The sequence below is a fragment of the Procambarus clarkii genome, chromosome 65 (genome assembly GCF_040958095.1).
Source record: "Procambarus clarkii isolate CNS0578487 chromosome 65, FALCON_Pclarkii_2.0, whole genome shotgun sequence".
Taxonomy (NCBI): domain Eukaryota; kingdom Metazoa; phylum Arthropoda; class Malacostraca; order Decapoda; family Cambaridae; genus Procambarus; species Procambarus clarkii.
The window spans coordinates 2,420,645-2,440,276 of NC_091214.1; the positions used below are offsets into that span (position 1 = coordinate 2,420,645).

At 46.6% G+C, this 19,632-nt stretch overlaps 1 protein-coding gene across 1 annotated transcript in view; it reads left to right on the plus strand.

Annotated features, from left to right (window-relative positions):
• Nucleotides 1-17,062, plus strand: part of LOC138354867 (uncharacterized) — a 71,769-nt gene extending 54,707 nt beyond the window's left edge. The window contains exons 5-6 of the mRNA XM_069309350.1: nucleotides 6,504-6,629; nucleotides 16,869-17,062. Of these exons, the coding sequence (XP_069165451.1) occupies nucleotides 6,504-6,629; nucleotides 16,869-17,001 (259 nt within the window). The 3' untranslated portion in view covers nucleotides 17,002-17,062. The remainder of the gene's footprint in view (nucleotides 1-6,503; nucleotides 6,630-16,868) is intronic.
• Nucleotides 17,063-19,632: the final 2,570 nt, after the last annotated feature.

Genomic DNA, 19,632 nt, shown 5'->3' on the forward strand with positions numbered 1-19,632 from the left:
GAGTGTTGTCTGCCAGTACCAGCTTGGAGAGTGTTGTGTGCCAGTACCAGCTTGGAGAGTGTTTGTTGTCTGCCAGTACCAGCTTGGAGAGTGTTGTTTGCCAGTACCAGCTTGGAGAGTGTTGTCTGCCAATACCAGCTTGGAGAGTGTTGTCTGCCAGTACCTGCTTGGAGAGTGTTTGTTGTCTGCCAGTACCAGCTTGGAGAGTGTGGTCTGCCAGTACCTGCTTGGAGAGTGTTTGTTGTCTGCCAGTTCCAGTTTGGAGAGTGTTTGTTGTTTGCCAGTACCTGCTTGTAGAGTGTTGTCTGCCAGTACCAGCTTGGAGAGTGTTTGTTGTCTGCCAGTACCTGCTTGGAGAGTGTTTGTTGTCTGCCAGTACCAGCTTGGAGAGTGTTGTCTGCCAGTACCAGCTTGGAGAGTGTTTGTTGTCTGCCAGTACCGGCTTGGAGAGTGTTTGTTGTCTGCCAGTACAAGCTTGGAGAGTGTTGTCTGCCAGTACCTGCTTGGAGAGTGTTGTCTGCCAGTACCTGCTTGGAAAGTGTTTGTTGTCTGCCAGTACCAGCTTGGAGAGTGTTTGTTGTCTGCCAATACCAGCTTGGAGAGTGTTGTCTGCCAATACCTGCTTGGAGAGTGTTTGTTGTCTGCCAGTACCTGCTTGGAGAGTGTTGTCTGCCAGTACCAGCTTGGAGAGTGTTGTCGGCCATTACCTGCTTGGAGAGTGTTGTGTGCCAGTACCTGCTTGGAGAGTGTTTGTTGTCTGCCAGTACCAGCTTGGAGAGTGTTGTCGGCCAGTACCTGCTTGGAGAGTGTTGTGTGCCAGTACCTGCTTGGAGAGTGTTTGTTGTCTGCCAGTACAAGCTTGGAGAGTGTTGTCTGCCAGTACCTGCTTGGAGAGTGTTGTCTGCCAGTACCTGCTTGGAAAGTGTTTGTTGTCTGCCAGTACCAGCTTGGAGAGTGTTTGTTGTCTGCCAGTACCAGCTTGGAGAGTGTTGTCTGCCAATACCTGCTTGGAGAGTGTTTGTTGTCTGCCAGTACCTGCTTGGAGAGTGTTGTCTGCCAGTACCAGCTTGGAGAGTGTTGTCGGCCATTACCTGCTTGGAGAGTGTTGTGTGCCAGTACCTGCTTGGAGAGTGTTTGTTGTCTGCCAGTACCAGCTTTTAGAGTGTTTGTTGTCTGCCAGTACCATCTTGGAGAGTGTTGTCTGCCAGTACCAGCTTGGAGAGTGTTTGTTGTCTGCCAGTACCAGCTTGGAGAGTGTTGTCTGCCAGTACCAGCTTGGAGAGTGTTGTCTGCCAGTACCAGCTTGGAGAGTGTTTGTTGTCTGCCAGTACCTGCTTGGAGAGTGTTTGTTGTCTGCCAGCACCAGCTTGGAGAGTGTTGTCTGCCAGTACCAGCTTGGAGAGTGTTTGTTGTCTGCCAGTACCGGCTTGGAGAGTGTTTGTTGTCTGCCAGTACCAGCTTGGAGAGTGTTGTCTGCCAGTACCTGCTTAGAGAGTGTTGTCTGCCAGTACCTGCTTGGAGAGTGTTTGTTGTCTGCCAGTACCAGCTTGGAGAGCGTTTGTAGTCTGCCAGTACCAGCTTGGAGAGTGTTTGTTGTCTGCCAGTACCAGCTTGGAGAGTGTTTGTTGTCTGCCAGTACCTGCTTGGAGAGTGTTTGTTGTCTGCCAGTACCTGCTTGGAGAGTGTTGTCTGCCAGTACCAGCTTGGAGAGTGTTGTCGGCCAGTACCTGCTTGGAGAGTGTTTGTTGTCTGCGAGTACCTGCTTGGAGAGTGTTGTCTGCCAGTACCAGCTTGGAGAGTGTTGTCTGCCAGTACCTGCTTGGAGAGTGTTTGTTGTCTGCCAGTACCTGCTTGGAGAGTGTTGTCTGCCAGTACCAGCTTGAAGAGTGTTGTCTGCCAGTACCTGCTTGGAGAGTGTTGTCGGCCAGTACCAGCTTGGAGAGTGTTGTCTGCCAGTACCAGCTTGGAGAGTGTTGTCTGCCAGTACCAGCTTGGAGAGTGTTTGTTGTCTGCCAGTACCAGCTTGGAGAGTGTTGTCTGCCAGTACCAGCTTGGAGAGTGTTGTCTGCCAGTACCAGCTTGGAGAGTGTTGTCTGCCAGTACCAGCTTGGATAGTGTTGTCTGCCAGTACCAGCTTGGAGAGTGTTGTCTGCCAGTACCAGCTTGGAGAGTGTTGTCTGCCAGTACCAGCTTGGAGAGTATTGTCTGCCAGTACCAGCTTGGAGAGTGTTGTCTGCCAGTACCAGCTTGGAGAGTGTTGTCTGCCAGTACCTGCTTGGAGAGTGTTTGTTGTCTGCCAGTACCAGCTTGGAGAGTGTTGTCTGCCAGTACCAGCTTGGAGAGTGTTGTCTGCCAGTACCAGCTTGGAGAGTGTTGTCTGCCAGTACCAGCTTGGAGAGTATTGTCTGCCAGTACCAGCTTGGAGAGTGTTGTCTGCCAGTACCAGCTTGGAGAGTGTTGTCTGCCAGTACCTGCTTGGAGAGTGTTTGTCTGCCAGTACCTGCTTGGAGAGTGTTTGTTGTCTGCCAGTACCTGCTTGGAGAGTGTTGTCTGCCAGTACCTGCTTGGAGAGTGTTTGTTGTCTGCCAGTACCTGCTTGGAGAGTATTGTCTGCCAGTACCAGCTTGGAGAGTGTTGTCTGCCAGTACCAGCTTGGAGAGTGTTGTCTGCCAGTACCAGCTTGGAGAGTATTGTCTGCCAGTACCAGCTTGGAGAGTATTGTCTGCCAGTACCAGCTTGGAGAGTGTTGTCTGCCAGTACCAGATTGGAGAGTATTGTCTGCCAGTACCAGCTTGGAGAGTGTTTGTTGTCTGCCAGTTCCAGCTTGGAGAGTGTTATCTGCCAGTACCTGCTTGGAGAGTGTTGTCTGCCAGTACCTGCTTGGAGAGTGTTGTCTGCCAGTACCAGCTTGGAGAGTGTTGTCTGCCAGTACCAGCTTGGAGAGTGTTGTCTGCCAGTACCAGCTTGGAGAGTGTTGTCTGCCAGTACCTGCTTGGAGAGTGTTTGTTGTCTGCCAGTAACAGCTTGGAGAGTGTTGTCTGCCAGTACCTGCTTGGAGAGTGTTGTCTGCCTGTACCAGCTTGGAGAGTGTTGTCTGCCAGTACCTGCTTGGAGAGTGTTTGTTGTCTGCCAGTACCAGCTTGGAGAGTGTTGTCTGCCAGTACCAGCTTGGAGAGTGTTGTCTGCCAGTACCTGCTTGGAGAGTGTTGTCTGCCAGTACCTGCTTGGAGAGTGTTGTCTGCCAGTACCAGCTTGGAGAGTGTTGTCTGCCAGTACCTGCTTGGAGAGTGTTGTTTGCCAATACCAGCTTGGAGAGTGTTGTCTGCCAGTACCAGCTTGGAGAGTGTTGTCTGCCAGTACCAGCTTGGAGAGTGTTGTCTGCCAGTACCTGCTTGGAGAGTGTTGTCTGCCAGTACCAGCTTGGAGAGTGTTTGTTGTCTGCCAGTACCAGCTTGGAGAGTGTTGTCTGCTAGTACCAGCTTGGAGAGTGTTGTGTGCCAGTACCAGCTTGGAGAGTGTTGTGTGCCAGTACGAGCTTGGAGAGTGTTGTCTGCCAGTACCATCTTGGAGAGTGTTGTCTGCCAGTACCAGCTTGGAGAGTGTTGTCTGCCAGTACCAGCTTGGAGAGTGTTGTGTGCCAGTACCTGCTTGGAGAGTGTTGTCGGCCAGTACCAGCTTGGAGAGTGTTGTCTGCCAGTACCAGCTTGGAGAGTGTTGTCTGCCAGTACCAGCTTGGAGAGTGTTTGTTGTCTGCCAGTACCAGCTTGGAGAGTGTTGTCTGCCAGTACCAGCTTGGAGAGTGTTGTCTGCCAGTACCAGCTTGGAGAGTGTTGTCTGCCAGTACCAGCTTGGAGAGTGTTGTCTGCCAGTACCAGCTTGGAGAGTATTGTCTGCCAGTACCAGCTTGGAGAGTGTTGTCTGCCAGTACCAGCTTGGAGAGTGTTGTCTGCCAGTACCTGCTTGGAGAGTGTTTGTTGTCTGCCAGTACCAGCTTGGAGAGTGTTGTCTGCCAGTACCAGCTTGGAGAGTGTTGTCTGCCAGTACCAGCTTGGAGAGTGTTGTCTGCCAGTACCAGCTTGGAGAGTATTGTCTGCCAGTACCAGCTTGGAGAGTGTTGTCTGCCAGTACCAGCTTGGAGAGTGTTGTCTGCCAGTACCTGCTTGGAGAGTGTTGTCTGCCAGTACCTGCTTGGAGAGTGTTTGTTGTCTGCCAGTACCTGCTTGGAGAGTGTTGTCTGCCAGTACCTGCTTGGAGAGTGTTTGTTGTCTGCCAGTACCTGCTTGGAGAGTATTGTCTGCCAGTACCAGCTTGGAGAGTGTTGTCTGCCAGTACCAGCTTGGAGAGTGTTGTCTGCCAGTACCAGCTTGGAGAGTATTGTCTGCCAGTACCAGCTTGGAGAGTATTGTCTGCCAGTACCAGCTTGGAGAGTGTTGTCTGCCAGTACCAGATTGGAGAGTATTGTCTGCCAGTACCAGCTTGGAGAGTGTTTGTTGTCTGCCAGTTCCAGCTTGGAGAGTGTTATCTGCCAGTACCTGCTTGGAGAGTGTTGTCTGCCAGTACCAGCTTGGATAGTGTTGTCTGCCAGTACCAGCTTGGAGAGTGTTGTCTGCCAGTACCAGCTTGGAGAGTGTTGTCTGCCAGTACCAGCTTGGAGAGTATTGTCTGCCAGTACCAGCTTGGAGAGTGTTGTCTGCCAGTACCAGCTTGGAGACTGTTGTCTGCCAGTACCTGCTTGGAGAGTGTTTGTTGTCTGCCAGTACCAGCTTGGAGAGTGTTGTCTGCCAGTACCAGCTTGGAGAGTGTTGTCTGCCAGTACCAGCTTGGAGAGTGTTGTCTGCCAGTACCAGCTTGGAGAGTATTGTCTGCCAGTACCAGCTTGGAGAGTGTTGTCTGCCAGTACCAGCTTGGAGAGTGTTGTCTGCCAGTACCTGCTTGGAGAGTGTTGTCTGCCAGTACCTGCTTGGAGAGTGTTTGTTGTCTGCCAGTACCTGCTTGGAGAGTGTTGTCTGCCAGTACCTGCTTGGAGAGTGTTTGTTGTCTGCCAGTACCTGCTTGGAGAGTATTGTCTGCCTGTACCAGCTTGGAGAGTGTTGTCTGCCAGTACCAGCTTGGAGAGTGTTGTCTGCCAGTACCAGCTTGGAGAGTATTGTCTGCCAGTACCAGCTTGGAGAGTATTGTCTGCCAGTACCAGCTTGGAGAGTGTTGTCTGCCAGTACCAGATTGGAGAGTATTGTCTGCCAGTACCAGCTTGGAGAGTGTTTGTTGTCTGCCAGTTCCAGCTTGGAGAGTGTTATCTGCCAGTACCTGCTTGGAGAGTGTTGTCTGCCAGTACCTGCTTGGAGAGTGTTGTCTGCCAGTACCAGCTTGGAGAGTGTTGTCTGCCAGTACCAGCTTGGAGAGTGTTGTCTGCCAGTACCAGCTTGGAGAGTGTTGTCTGCCAGTACCTGCTTGGAGAGTGTTTGTTGTCTGCCAGTAACAGCTTGGAGAGTGTTGTCTGCCAGTACCTGCTTGGAGAGTGTTGTCTGCCTGTACCAGCTTGGAGAGTGTTGTCTGCCAGTACCTGCTTGGAGAGTGTTTGTTGTCTGCCAGTACCAGCTTGGAGAGTGTTGTCTGCCAGTACCAGCTTGGAGAGTGTTGTCTGCCAGTACCTGCTTGGAGAGTGTTGTCTGCCAGTACCTGCTTGGAGAGTGTTGTCTGCCAGTACCAGCTTGGAGAGTGTTGTCTGCCAGTACCTGCTTGGAGAGTGTTGTTTGCCAATACCAGCTTGGAGAGTGTTGTCTGCCAGTACCAGCTTGGAGAGTGTTGTCTGCCAGTACCAGCTTGGAGAGTGTTGTCTGCCAGTACCTGCTTGGAGAGTGTTGTCTGCCAGTACCAGCTTGGAGAGTGTTTGTTGTCTGCCAGTACCAGCTTGGAGAGTGTTGTCTGCCAGTACCAGCTTGGAGAGTGTTGTGTGCCAGTACCAGCTTGGAGAGTGTTGTGTGCCAGTACGAGCTTGGAGAGTGTTGTCTGCCAGTACCATCTTGGAGAGTGTTGTCTGCCAGTACCAGCTTGGAGAGTGTTGTCTGCCAGTACCAGCTTGGAGAGTGTTGTGTGCCAGTACCAGCTTGGAGAGTGTTGTGTGCCAGTACGAGCTTGGAGAGTGTTGTCTGCCAGTACCATCTTGGAGAGTGTTGTCTGCCAGTACCAGCTTGGAGAGTGTTGTGTGCCAGTACCAGCTTGGAGAGTGTTGTCTGCCAGTACCTGCTTGGAGAGTGTTGTCTGCCAGTACCAGCTTAGAGAGTGTTGTCTGCCAGTACCTGCTTGGAGAGTGTTGTCTGCCAGTACCAGCTTGGAGAGTGTTGTGTGCCAGTACCAGCTTGGAGAGTGTTGTCTGCCAGTACCTGCTTGGAGAGTGTTGTCTGCCAGTACCAGCTTAGAGAGTGTTGTCTGCCAGTACCAGCTTAGAGAGTGTTGTCTGCCAGTACCTGCTTGGAGCGGGATTAACTGTTGTATTACTGTTGCAGGGAGAGCAGCAGGTGTGTGGCGCGCCCCCCGCCCCACACTGACCCCTTCAGCGGCCCATCCGCTGCCCTGCCAGACGCCCCCTGCTTCACCAACACCCAGGCCCCCGCCAAGCGTCAGGAGGGATGGTAATGACTCTGTTTATCTTCACTTCCACAGACACTAGGAACTTGAAGCGTGTGTTTAAGGTCTATTCCCACGCAGTGGAACACAGCCGAACACCGGGGCTACGCAAGCCTGTGTCCGGGTACTGCAAGAATTTACAAAAGCTTGCGGGACAAAGTAAATCTTGCTCTTTTTCGTAATTTTCGTAAAAATTATTATTTTGAATTTTTTTTAAGTGATCGATTAATTAAATGATGAAGCATTTCTCTCATTTTGCTCGGCTAAATATTCGCTTAATAGATATTATTTAGAGTTTTACTTGAGAGGAGAAATGCTCTGCATTTTGGGATATTTGTAGCGACTGTGGCTCTCCCGCTACACTCACAACCGCTGCTTGTGTGTCTGTCAAGGTTGTGAGTAATAAGGGTTGTTACATCACACAAGTTCAGTATTAATGAATCACTTTACTATTTATTGCTATGTAAATGCTGATTTACATAGCAATAAATATTCACATTGCCTTTGGACACAATTAGAATAAATGTTATTCTAATGAACTTGAATAATTTTATACTTTCTTATAAAACAATAAAATGTAACTTATATTTCGTTAAAATGTTTATAAAAAAGCAATTGTATTAATACCAAATCTTACAAAATATGATCACAAAATTTATAACCAATTATAAATCGCCAACGTCAAAATAAGATGCACTATAAATCATAACAATATGCTAACTTGACGGGCTGTTACGTTTTCTATTCGTTGGGCCTCGATTGGCTTAGGTTCGGAATGGTCTTCCAGGCAGGACGGGCTGGTCTTACAGGCAGGACGGGCTGATCTTCCAGGCAGGACGGGCTGGTCTTCCAGGCAGGACGGGCTGGTCTTCCAGGCAGGACGGGCTGGTCTTCCAGGCAGGACGGGCTGGTCTTCCAGGCAGGACGGGCTGGTCTTTCAGGCAGGACGGGCTGGTCTTCCAGGCAGGACGTGCTGGTCTTCCAGGCAGGACGGGCTGGTCTTCCAGGCAGGACGGGCTGTTCTTCCAGGCAGGACGGGCTGGTCTTCCAGGCAGGACGGGCTGGTCTTCCAGGCAGGACGGGCTGGTCTTCCAGGCAGGACGGGCTGTTCTTCCAGGCAGGACGGGCTGGTCTTCCAGGCAGGACGGGCTGGTCTTCCAGGCAGGACGGGCTGGTCTTACAGGCAGGACGGGCTGGTCTTACAGGCAGGACGGGCTGGTCTTACAGGCAGGACGGGCTGGTCTTACAGGCAGGACGGGCTGGTCTTACAGGCAGGACGGGCTGGTCTTCTAGGGAGGATGGGCTGGTCTTCCAGGGAGGATGGGTTGGTCTTCCAGGAAGGATGGGCTGGTCTTCTAGGGAGGATGGGCTGGTCTTCTAGGGAGGATGGGCTGGTCTTCCAGGGAGGATGGGCTGGTCTTCCAGAGAGGATGGGCTGATCTTCCAGGGAGGATGAGCTGGTCATCCAGGCAGGATGGGCTGATCTTCCAGGCAGGATGGGCTGATCTTCCAGGCAGGATGGGTTGATCTTCCCGGCAGGATGGGCTGATCTTCCAGTCAGGATGGGTTGATCTTCCAGGCAGGATGGGCTGTTCTTCCAGTCAGGATGGGCTGATCTTCCAGGCAGAATGGGCTGGTCTTCCAGGCAGGACGGGCTGGTCTTCCAGGCAGGATGGGCTGGTCTTCCAGGCAGGATGGGCTGGTCTTCCAGACAGGATGGGCTGATCTTCCAGGCAGGATGGGCTGATCTTCCAGGCAGGATGGGCTGATCTTTCAGGGAAGACGGGCTGGTCTTCCAGGCAGGATGGGCTGATCTTCCAGGCAGGATGGGCTGATCTTCCAGGCAGGATGGGCTGGTCTTCCAGGCAGGATGGGCTGATCTTCCAGGGAGGAAGATCTTTTGCAGGTGGCAATGCCTTGTCACATTTACAAAAAAAAAGAGACTGCTTGCCTGTTTGTCTGTGGTAAGGTAATGGGAAGACACACAAAACACAAAATATAAACAATGAAATTTTAATTACTTTAGAAAACAAGATATGAACAAAGACAATCCCTTGGCTTACGTAAAATTCAAAACAAGTCAACAAACATAACATGAATAATTAATGAATGTAAAATTTACTCTAAAATAAAATGAAGTGCAAGACAATAATTATAATAATCAGGTGCTGAGAATACTGGCTAAAGCTGCCACCTCCCTTAGTACACGACAGCCAGGGCTTAGTCTACCAGAGAGAGATGTCAACTCCTAAGAGCACAGAGATATTCTGAGGAATACGGCATGAGCTGGCCCAGACATCGACTCAGGTAGGGGGAGGGTGGGGGTGAGTGCAGGTGCAGGTGCGGTCGGCGACACACCAGCCAATCAGGAGCAGGCAGGCGGAGAATGGGTAGTTTGCTCGTTGACGGCGGGCTGGGTCGGCGTGTCGGGTGGTGCAAGGTACGCTTTGCTTCCTGGGCAAAACGTTTGGCGATACTGGTGGACGTATCTTCAATATAGTATCTTGTACTTGTAACATGACGTGAATGATATAGGGAAGAGCAGGCTCAATCTCTCTTGAAAGAGATTATCGTCACAATATATATATATATATATATATATGTCGTACCTAATAGCCAGAACGCACTTCTCAGCCTACTATTCAAGGCCTGATTTGCCTAATAAGCCAAGTTTTCATGAATTAATGTTTTTTCGTCTACCTAACCTACCTAACCTAACCTAACCTAGCTTTTTTGGCTACCTAACCTAACCTTACCTATAAATATAGATTAGGTTAGGTTAGGTAGGGTTGGTTAGGTTCGGTCATATATCTACGTTAATTTTAAATCCAGTAAAAAGAATTGACCTCATACATAGAGAAAAGGGTTGCTTTATCATTTCATAAGAAAAAAATTATTGTAAATATATTAATTCAGGAAAACTTGGCTTATTAGGCAAATCGGGCCTTGAATAGTAGGCTGAGAAGTGAGTTCTGGCTACTAGGTACGACATATATATATATATATATATATATATATATATATATATATATATATATATATATATATATATATGTCGTACCTAGTAGCCAGAACTCACTTCTCAGCCTACTATGCAAGGCCCGATTTGCCTAATAAGCCAAGTTTTCATGAATTAATGTTTTTTCGTCTACCTAACCTACCTAACCTAACCTAACCTAGCTTTTTTTGGCTACCTAACCTAACCTTACCTATATATATAGGTTAGGTTAGGTAGGGTTGGTTAGGTTCGGTCATATATCTACGTTAATTTTAACTCCAATAAAAAAAAATTGACCTCATACATAGTGAAAAGGGTAGCTTTATCATTTCATAAGAAAAAAATTATAGTAAATATATTAATTCAGGAAAACTTGGCTTATTAGGCAAATTGGGCCTTGAATAGTAGGCTGAGAAGTGAGTTCTGGCTACTAGGTACGACATATATATATATATATATATATATATATATATATATATATATATATATATATATATATATATATATATATATATATATATATATAAATATATATATATATATATATATATATATATATATATATATATATATATATATATATATATATATATATATATGTCGTACCTAGTAGCCAGAACGCACTTCTCAGCCTACTATGCAAGGCCCGATTTGCCTAATAAGCCAAGTTTTCATGAATTAATTGTTTTTCGACTACCTAACCTAACTTTTTCGGCTACCTAACCTAACCTAACCTATAAAGATAGGTTAGGTTAGTTTAGGTAGGGTTGGTTAGGTTCGGTCATATATCTACGTTAATTTTAACTCCAATAAAAAAAAAATTGACCTCATACATAATGAAATGGGTAGCTTTATCATTTCATAAGAAAAAAATTAGAGAAAATATATTAATTCAGGAAAACTTTGCTTATTAGGCAAATCAGGCCTTGCATGGTAGGCTGAGAAGTGCGTTCTGGCTACTAAGTACGACATATATATTATATATATATATATATATATATATATATATATATATATATATATATATATATATGTCGTACCTAGTAGCCAGAACTCACTTCTCAGCCTACTATTCAAGGCCCGATTTGCCTAATAAGCCAAGTTTTCCTGAATTAATATATTTACTATAATTTTTTTCTTATGAAATGATAAAGCAACCCTTTTCTCTATGTATGAGGTCAATTTTTTTTTATTGGAGTTAAAATTAACGTAGATATATGACCGAACCTAATCAACCCTACCTAACCTAACCTAACCTATATTTATAGGTAAGGTTAGGTTAGGTAGCCAAAAAAAGCTAGGTTAGGTTAGGTTAGGTAGGTTAGGTAGACGAAAAAACATTAATTCATGAAAACTTGGCTTATTAGGCAAATCGGGCCTTGAATAGTAGGCTGAGAAGTGCGTTCTGGCTATTAGGTACGACATATATATATATATATATATATATATATATATATATATATATATATATATATATATATATATATATATATATATATATATATATATATTTGTATATTTTGGTAGCAGTCTTTCCTGTAGACATATATTATTAAATATGATCGAAAAAGTAAGATTAATAATTCTAACACGAATTTTCTCAATCTTTCGTACATTTCTTTTCACTGTTGGAGGTAATTCAAAAATCAATTCTCCAAAATTCATTGTTATTTCTAGTCTGACGCGACACGAGCGCGTTTCGTAAAACTTATTTCATTTTCAAAGACTTTAGTTTACAAATACACAACTGAATAGAACTTACACATCTTCGATTTCGTTTATATCTACATTTGAGTGAGGTGGATGGGGTGAGGTGGCATTAATAGGGTATTAATTTCATCAACACAAGACAGAACAAGAGGTGGCATTAATAGGGTATTAATTTCATCAACACAAGACAGAACAAGAGGTGGCATTAATAGGGTATTAATTTCATCAACACAAGACAGAACACGAAACAATGGGTATTGAAATGGAAGTGATTGTAGAAAGCCTATTGGTCCATATTTCTTGATGCTTCTATATTGGAGCGGAGTCTTGAGGTGGGTAGAATATAGTTGTGCATTAATTGGCTGTTGATTGCTGGTGTTGACTTCTTAATGTGTAGTGCCTCGCAAACGTCAAGCCGCCTGCTATCGCTGTATCTATCGATGATTTCTGTGTTGTTTACTAGGATTTCTCTGGCGATGGTTTGGTTGTGGGAAGAGATTATATGTTCCTTAATGGAGCCCTGTTGTTTATGCATCGTTAAACGCCTAGAAAGAGATGTTGTTGTCTTGCCTATATACTGGTTTTTTTGGAGCTTACAGTCCCCAAGTGGGCATTTGAAGGCATAGACGACGTTGGTCTCTTTTAAAGCGTTCTGATTTGTGTCTGGAGAGTTTCTCATGAGTAGGCTGGCCGTTTTTCTGGTTTTATAGTAAATCGTCAGTTGTATCCTCTGATTTTTGTCTGTAGGGATAACGTTTCTATTAACAATATCTTTCAGGACCCTTTCCTCTGTTTTATGAGCTGTGGAAAAGAAGTTCCTGTAAAATAGTCTAATAGGGGGTATAGGTGTTGTGTTAGTTGTCTCTTCAGAGGTTGCATGGCGTTTCACTTTCCTTCTTATGATGTCTTCGACGAAACCATTGGAGAAGCCGTTGTTGACTAGGACCGGTAGGGTAAGGCAGGTCCTTGTCAACAACGGCTTCTCCAATGGTTTCGTCGAAGACATCATAAGAAGGAAAGTGAAACGCCATGCAACCTCTGAAGAGACAACTAACACAACACCTATACCCCCTATTAGACTATTTTACAGGAACTTCTTTTCCACAGCTCATAAAACAGAGGAAAGGGTCCTGAAAGATATTGTTAATAGAAACGTTATCCCAACAGACAAAAATCAGAGGATATAACTGACGATTTACTATAAAACCAGAAAAACGGCCAGCCTACTCATGAGAAACTCTCCAGACACAAAGCAGAAGGCTTTAAAAGAGACCAACGTCGTCTATGCCTTCAAATGCCCACTTGGGGACTGTAAGCTCCAAAAAACCCATTATATAGGCAAGACAACAACATCTCTTTCTAGGCGTTTAACGATGCATAAGCAACAGGACTCCATTAAGGAACATATAATCTCTTTCCACAACCAAACCATCGCCAGAGAAATCCTAGTAAACAACACAGAAATCATCGATAGATACAGCGATAGCAGGCGGCTTGACGTTTGCGAGGCACTACACATTAAGAAGTCAACACCAGCAATCAACAGCCAATTAATGCACAACTATATTCTACCCACCTCAAGACTCCGCTCCAATATAGAAGCATCAAGAAATATGGACCAATAGGCTTTCTACAATCACTTCCATTTCAATACCCATTGTTTCGTGTTCTGTCTTGTGTTGATGAAATTAATACCCAATTAATGCCACCTCTTGTTCTGTCTTGTGTTGATAAAATTAATACCCTATTAATGCCACCTCTTGTTCTGTCTTGTGTTGATGAAATTAATACCCTATTAATGCCACCTCACCCCATCCACCTCACTCAAATGTAGATATAAACGAAATCGAAGATGTGTAAGTTCTATTCAGTTGTGTATTTGTAAACTAAAGTCTTTGAAAATGTAATAAGTTTTACGAAACGCGCTCGTGTCGCGTCAGACTAGAAATAATAATGAATTTTGGAGAATTGATTTTTGAATTACCTCCAACAGTGAAAAGAAATGTACGAAAGATTGAGAAAATTCGTGTTAGAATTATTAATCTTACTTTTTCGGTCATATTTATTAATATATATATATATATATATATATATATATATATATATATATATATGTATATATATATATATATATATGTATATATATATATATATATATGTATATATATATATATATATATGTATATATATATATATGTATATATATATATATATATATATATATATATATATATATATATATATATGTATATATATATATATATATATATATATGTATATATATATATATATGTATATATATATATATATATGTATATATATATATGTATATATCTATATATATATATGTATATAAGTTTGTGAGGGTACCACCTGTGGTGCCAATGTGGGGACCCATAGCCTCGGAGAAGAAAATAAAAAGTATTCAGAGGAGACCTTGTGGTTTCTCACTGAACACTAATATTATCTTCTCCTACCACCCCCATTCTTTTGTATGTACACATATATATTTACTTTATTTGAACTTTGTTACAAGAAAGGAGTTACATATGGGTTACAAAGATGGTTGTCATAGGTTGTCGAGTTCCTCCAGCTCCTCAGATGGCGGGCAGGAACCCTGGATGCAGTGCGCATTTCCCCTCTGTATCGCCACACTGAGGCGCTGGAAAAGAAAGCTTGCAGCTCTCGGGTCCCTTGTTGTTTCAATGAGCCTAGAACCCAGTTCCTTCAAAAAACTGGTAGCACTTTTACCCCAGGCGCCGAGCGTCTCAGAAGCAATGGGGACAAAATTGTAGTGGTGATCCAGTTCTCTATACTTACGGGATTTGGCTGCTTCCCTGTGGGTGGCAGCGCCACCTGGTTGTGCAACACTGAGGTTAATGTAGGTGTTAGCCAGGGTTGATACGCACGTGTAGTCCCATACCAACTGCTTGCCATTCTTCCAGGGGTTCACTGTGATACCATCCGGGCGACCAATAAGAGCATCAGAGTTACGGGGCGTTAGGTAACGGGGCTCTCTTTCAGCAGGGCATCCAGCTGTGGTGAGGCTCCTCTTGATGATGTCGTTAACTTCACTGTGCCTCGAGTGCCATCCCCCTGTGCTTTGGCAGAGTAGGCCATGGTGACCATACCTGTCAGCCACCACCTCGCCGCAAATACACCTATATCTGGTGTGGATTGGGGCAGCAAGGCGGAGGGCCACAGCAATTCGGAGGGCGTGTGGTGTGAGACGCGTGCCAGTTGCCGACATTGGGGTTGCTAACAGGAAATCCCCTGCATGTGGTGCTGCTACTGCTGTGAGGCGAGCAATGTCGTGTTGTGTTGTTGCAGCACCCAGGCACTCTGCAGCAACTTGGTCTACAATGGGACCATCCCAGCTGGATTGCTTGTGGGATTTTGGGGATGGTGGTTGAGGTGATTGGCCTGCACGAGAGGCCCACTCTGTGGCACAGAGTGTAAAATTGGGATCATGTACACCTGCCAGCTGATGTAAGTGGGCAGGTAGAATTTCCTTCACAAGGTCGTCGGATGCTGATAAGGAGGACAGGAAGGCTGGAACAGCGATTTGCGTTGCTGTTCGAACTCCGAGGCCCCCAAGTCTTACGGGAAGAGAGGCTTGTTTCCACTGTAGGTCATCGAGAGAGAGGTTAAGGGCTTTTTCTAGCATTGATTTCAGTAACCGGTCATACTCACTTAGTTTTTGGCTACTGTAAGATGGTGAACACCTCAGAAAGTAGGTTAACCTGGGGAGGGACAGACATCTGGTGATGAGGTAGAGTGCATCATGAGCATCAATATCCTCAATCCTCCCATCCATCCTCTTAAGGTCGGCGATTTTCTTATCAAGGACCTCATCGATGGCTTTCAACCCCAGGGGAGCTCCTAGGAGTGTGCTGTCTTCAGGTTTAGTTTTATGGATATTTGGCAGAAGACCCTCTATTCTCTCTACGATGCCCTGGTTGGAACATATTATTTCACATTTAGAAGGGTTCAGGGTGAGGCCTAAAACTGCACCTTGCTCCTGGATTTTTCTGATGTCCTCCAGGAGGGAGTCTTGGGAACCAGCTAGGGTACCATCATCCAAGAACCAGATGTCAAGCTCGCTGGACAGGACATCTGTGACTATATATATATGTATATATATATATGTATATATATATATATGTATGTATATATATATATATATGTATATATATATATATATATATATATGTATATATATATATATATATATATATGTATATATATATATATATATATATATGTATATATATATATATGTATATATATATATATATATGTATATATATAATATATATATATATATATATATATATATATATATATATATATATATAAATATATATATATATATATATATATATATATATATATATATATATATATATATATATATATATATATATATATATATATATATATATATAATTTATTTTCATGAGCTGGGCGGCTGACACAATCGCAGCCATGGATTCTAGAAAGAATTTGGCATTACAGCGCCTCAGATTAATAAGATTTAATATTGCGACACTACTGGTTTGTAGTGTTAGTAAAATATAATTCCTAGTACAATAATTACCTCTTATTGCTCCAGGGGTTAGTATTTGGGTGTTGGGAATTTCTACCCTCAGACGTGCCTGGTCCTCTGTGGTGACCAGACGTGTCTGGTCCTCTGTGATGACCAGACGTGCCTGGTCCTCTGTGATGACCAGACGTGCCTGGTCCTCTGTGATGACCAGACGTGCCTGGTCCTCTGTGATGACCAGACGTGCCTGGTCCTCTGTGATGACCAGACGTGCCTGGTCCTCTGTGATGGCCAGACGTGCCTGGTCCTCTGTGATGACCAGACGTGCCTGGTCCTCTGTGATGACCAGACGTGCCTGGTCCTCTGTGATGACCAGACGTGCCTGGTCCTCTGTGATGACCAGACGTGCCTGGTCCTCTGTGATGACCAGACGTACCTGGTCCTCTGTGATGACCAGACGTACCTGGTCCTCTGTGATGACCAGACGTGCCTGGTCCTCTGTGATGACCAGACGTACCTGGTCCTCTGTGATGTCCAGACGTTCCTTAAATGTGAATTTTGTTATTAACACATTTAGGTTCATCTGCGTTGTTCATTGTGTATTTCAATAAGTGTTAAACTCAACGGACTCGAGTCCGACCATTTCATCTCCCATGGCAATATGATGGTCAGCATAGAGGGGTCGATCCCCTCTCAGTAAGGCAGGATGTGTGATCCCCGACCTCCTCTTCCTCCTCCTCCACTCCCCGCTCCCTCAACCACTGACATACCCAATACACTCTTTCCAAATATTCCGTATATTCAGTGTGAGATCTGTGCACTATTTCAAGATACTTTGCATGGACTCCTTATCACTTCTGCTGTTTTCTCCTTGTTCTTATATTCTTCCATGTGTGTTTTTCATATTCATTGTTTCTTGGAAGGTATTTATGTTTTATTTATATTATCAAATTGTATTTGAGAATAAATTGTTTCTTGGGATGCCGTCAGGTGCTCCGCCGTGACCTACGAACACTACTACTACCTGAGCGACCAGAGCTGCCAGGAGGAGCGCAGCCCACTCTGCATGCTGGAGGCCCAAGGTGACTCTCACCACCTTGACGGGGAGCCTGACCAACAATAGTGAGAGCAAGAAGCCTGGGGAGGAGCCTGGTGGTGGGGGGGAGCCTGGTGGGGGAGCCTGTTGGGGGGCAGCCTGGTGGTAAACTTCTAGGGAGAAACCTCAGCAGGAGGGGAGCCTGAGGGGAGGGAAGCCTGGGGGGGAGCCTGGTGGGGGCAGCCTGGTGGTAAACTTCTAGGGAGAAACCTCAGCAGGAGGGGAGCCTGAGGGGAGGGAAGCCTGGGGGGGGGGGAGCCTGTTGGGGGGCAGCCTGGTGGTAAACTTCTAGGGAGTAACCTCAGCAGGAGGGGAGCCTGAGGGGAGGGAAGCCTGGGGGGGGGAGCCTGGTGGGGGCAGCCTGGTGGTAAACTTCTAGGGAGAAACCTCAGCAGGAGGGGAGCCTGGGGTCCTATAAGACTGAGTGAGGAAACTCATAAGAAAATATTTGAGGACAAAGGCTGAACGACAAGCTTGAGATGGATGCCTGTCAGTCAAACCAGAGAGGAGAGCCTGGGGAGGTGACACTCTTCTTAGCTGGTTCATAATATTCTCAGGTGAGTGACACAGTAATCATCAGTGAAGCGCTCCTCTCAACTGAGTGACGCTCTCCTCAGCTAGATGATGGTCTCCACGGCTGGATGATCCTGTCCTTAGTGATATCTTCCTCTCCTCAGTTGTGTGTGCTTAACCTAGTGATGTATCCTCAACTGAGTGACGGTGTCCTCAGCTGAGTGAGTGTCCTCAACTGAGTGAGTGTCCTCAACTGAGTGACAGTGTCCTCAACTGAGTGACAGTGTCCTCAACTGAGTGACAGTGTCCTCAACTGAGTGACAGTGTCCTCAACTGAGTGACAGTGTCCTCAACTGAGTGACAGTGTCCTCAACTGAGTGACAGTGTCTTCAACTGAGTGCGGTGTCCTCAACTGAGTGATAGTGTCCTCAACTGATTGCGGTGTCCTCAACTGAGTGACAGTGTCCTCAACTGAGTGACAGTGTCCTCAACTGAGTGACAGTGTCCTCAACTGAGTGACAGTGTCCTCAACTGAGTGACAGTGTCCTCAACTGAGTGACAGTGTCCCCAACTGAGTAACAGTATCCTCAACTGAGTGACAGTGTCCTCAACTGAGTGACAGTGTCCTCAGTTGAGTGACAGTGTCCCCAACTGAGTGACAGTGTCCTCAACTGAGTGACAGTGTCCTCAACTGAGTGACAGTGTCCCCAATTGAGTGACAGTGTCCTCAACTGAGTGACAGTATCCTCAACTGAGTGACAGTGTCCTCAACTGAGTGACAGTGTCCTCAACTGAGTGACAGTGTCCTCAACTGAGTGACAGTGTCCTCAACTGAGTGACAGTGTCCTCAACTGAGTGACAGTGTCCCCAACTGAGTGACAGTGTCCTCAACTGAGTGACAGTGTCCTCAGTTGAGTGACAGTGTCCTCAACTGAGTGACAGTGTCCTCAACTGAGTGACAGTGTCCCCAACTGAGTGACAGTGTCCCCAACTGAGTGACATTATCCTCAACTGAGTGACAATGTCCTCAACTGAGTGACAGTGTCCTCAATTGAGTGACAGTATCCTCAACTGAGTGACAGTGTCCTCAACTGAGTGACAGTGTCCTCAACTGAGTGACAGTGTCCTCAACTGAGTGACAGTGTCCTCAACTGAGTGACAGTATCCTCAACTGAGTGACAGTGTCCTCAACTGAGTGACAGTGTCCTCAACTGAGTGACAGTGTCCTCAACTGAGTTAAAGTGTTCTCAACTGAGTGACAGTGTCTCCAACTGAGTGACAGTGTCCTCAATTGAGTGACAGTGTCCTCAACTGAGTGACAGTGTCCTCAAGTGAGTGGCAGTGTCCTCAACTGAGTGACAGTGTCCTCAAATGAGTGACAGTGTCCTCAACCTTGTGACAGTGTCTTCAACTGAGTGACAGTGTCCCCAACTGAGTGACAGTGTCCTCAACTGAGTGACGGTGTCTTCAACTGACAGGGGTGGCAGGGTGTGGGAGGTGGGGTGGCAGAGTCTGGGAGGTGGGGTGGCAGGATGTGGGAGGTGGGGTGGCAGGGTGTGGGAGGTGGGGTGGCAGGGTGTGGGAGGTGGGGTGGCAGAGTCTGGGAGGTGGGGTGGCAGGATGTGGGAGGTGGGGTGGCAGGGTGTGGGAGGTGGGGTGGCAGGGTGTGGGAGGTGGGGTGGCAGGGTGTGGGAGGTGGGGTGGCAGGGTGTGGGAGGTGGGGTGGCAGAGTCTGGGAGGTGGGGTGGCAGGGTGTGGGAGGTGGGGTGGCAGGGTGTGGGAGGTGGGGTGGCAGGGTGTGGGAGGTGGGGTGGCAGAGTCTGGGAGGTGGGGTGGCAGGGTGTGGGAGGTGGGGTGGCAGGGTGTGGGAGGTGGGGTGGCAGGGTGTGGGAGGTGGGGTGGCAGGGTGTGGGAGGTGGGGTGGCAGGGTGTGGGAGGTGGGGTGGCAGAGTCTGGGAGGTGGGGTAGCAGGGTGTGGGAGGTGGGGTGGCAGAGTCTGGGAGGTGGGGTGGCAGGGTGTGGGAGGTGGGGTGGCAGGGTGTGGGAGGTGGGGTGGCAGGGTGTGGGAGGTGGGGTGGCAGGGTGTGGGAGGTGGGGTGGCAGAGTCTGGGAGGTGGGGTGGCAGGGTGTGGGAGGTGGGGTGGC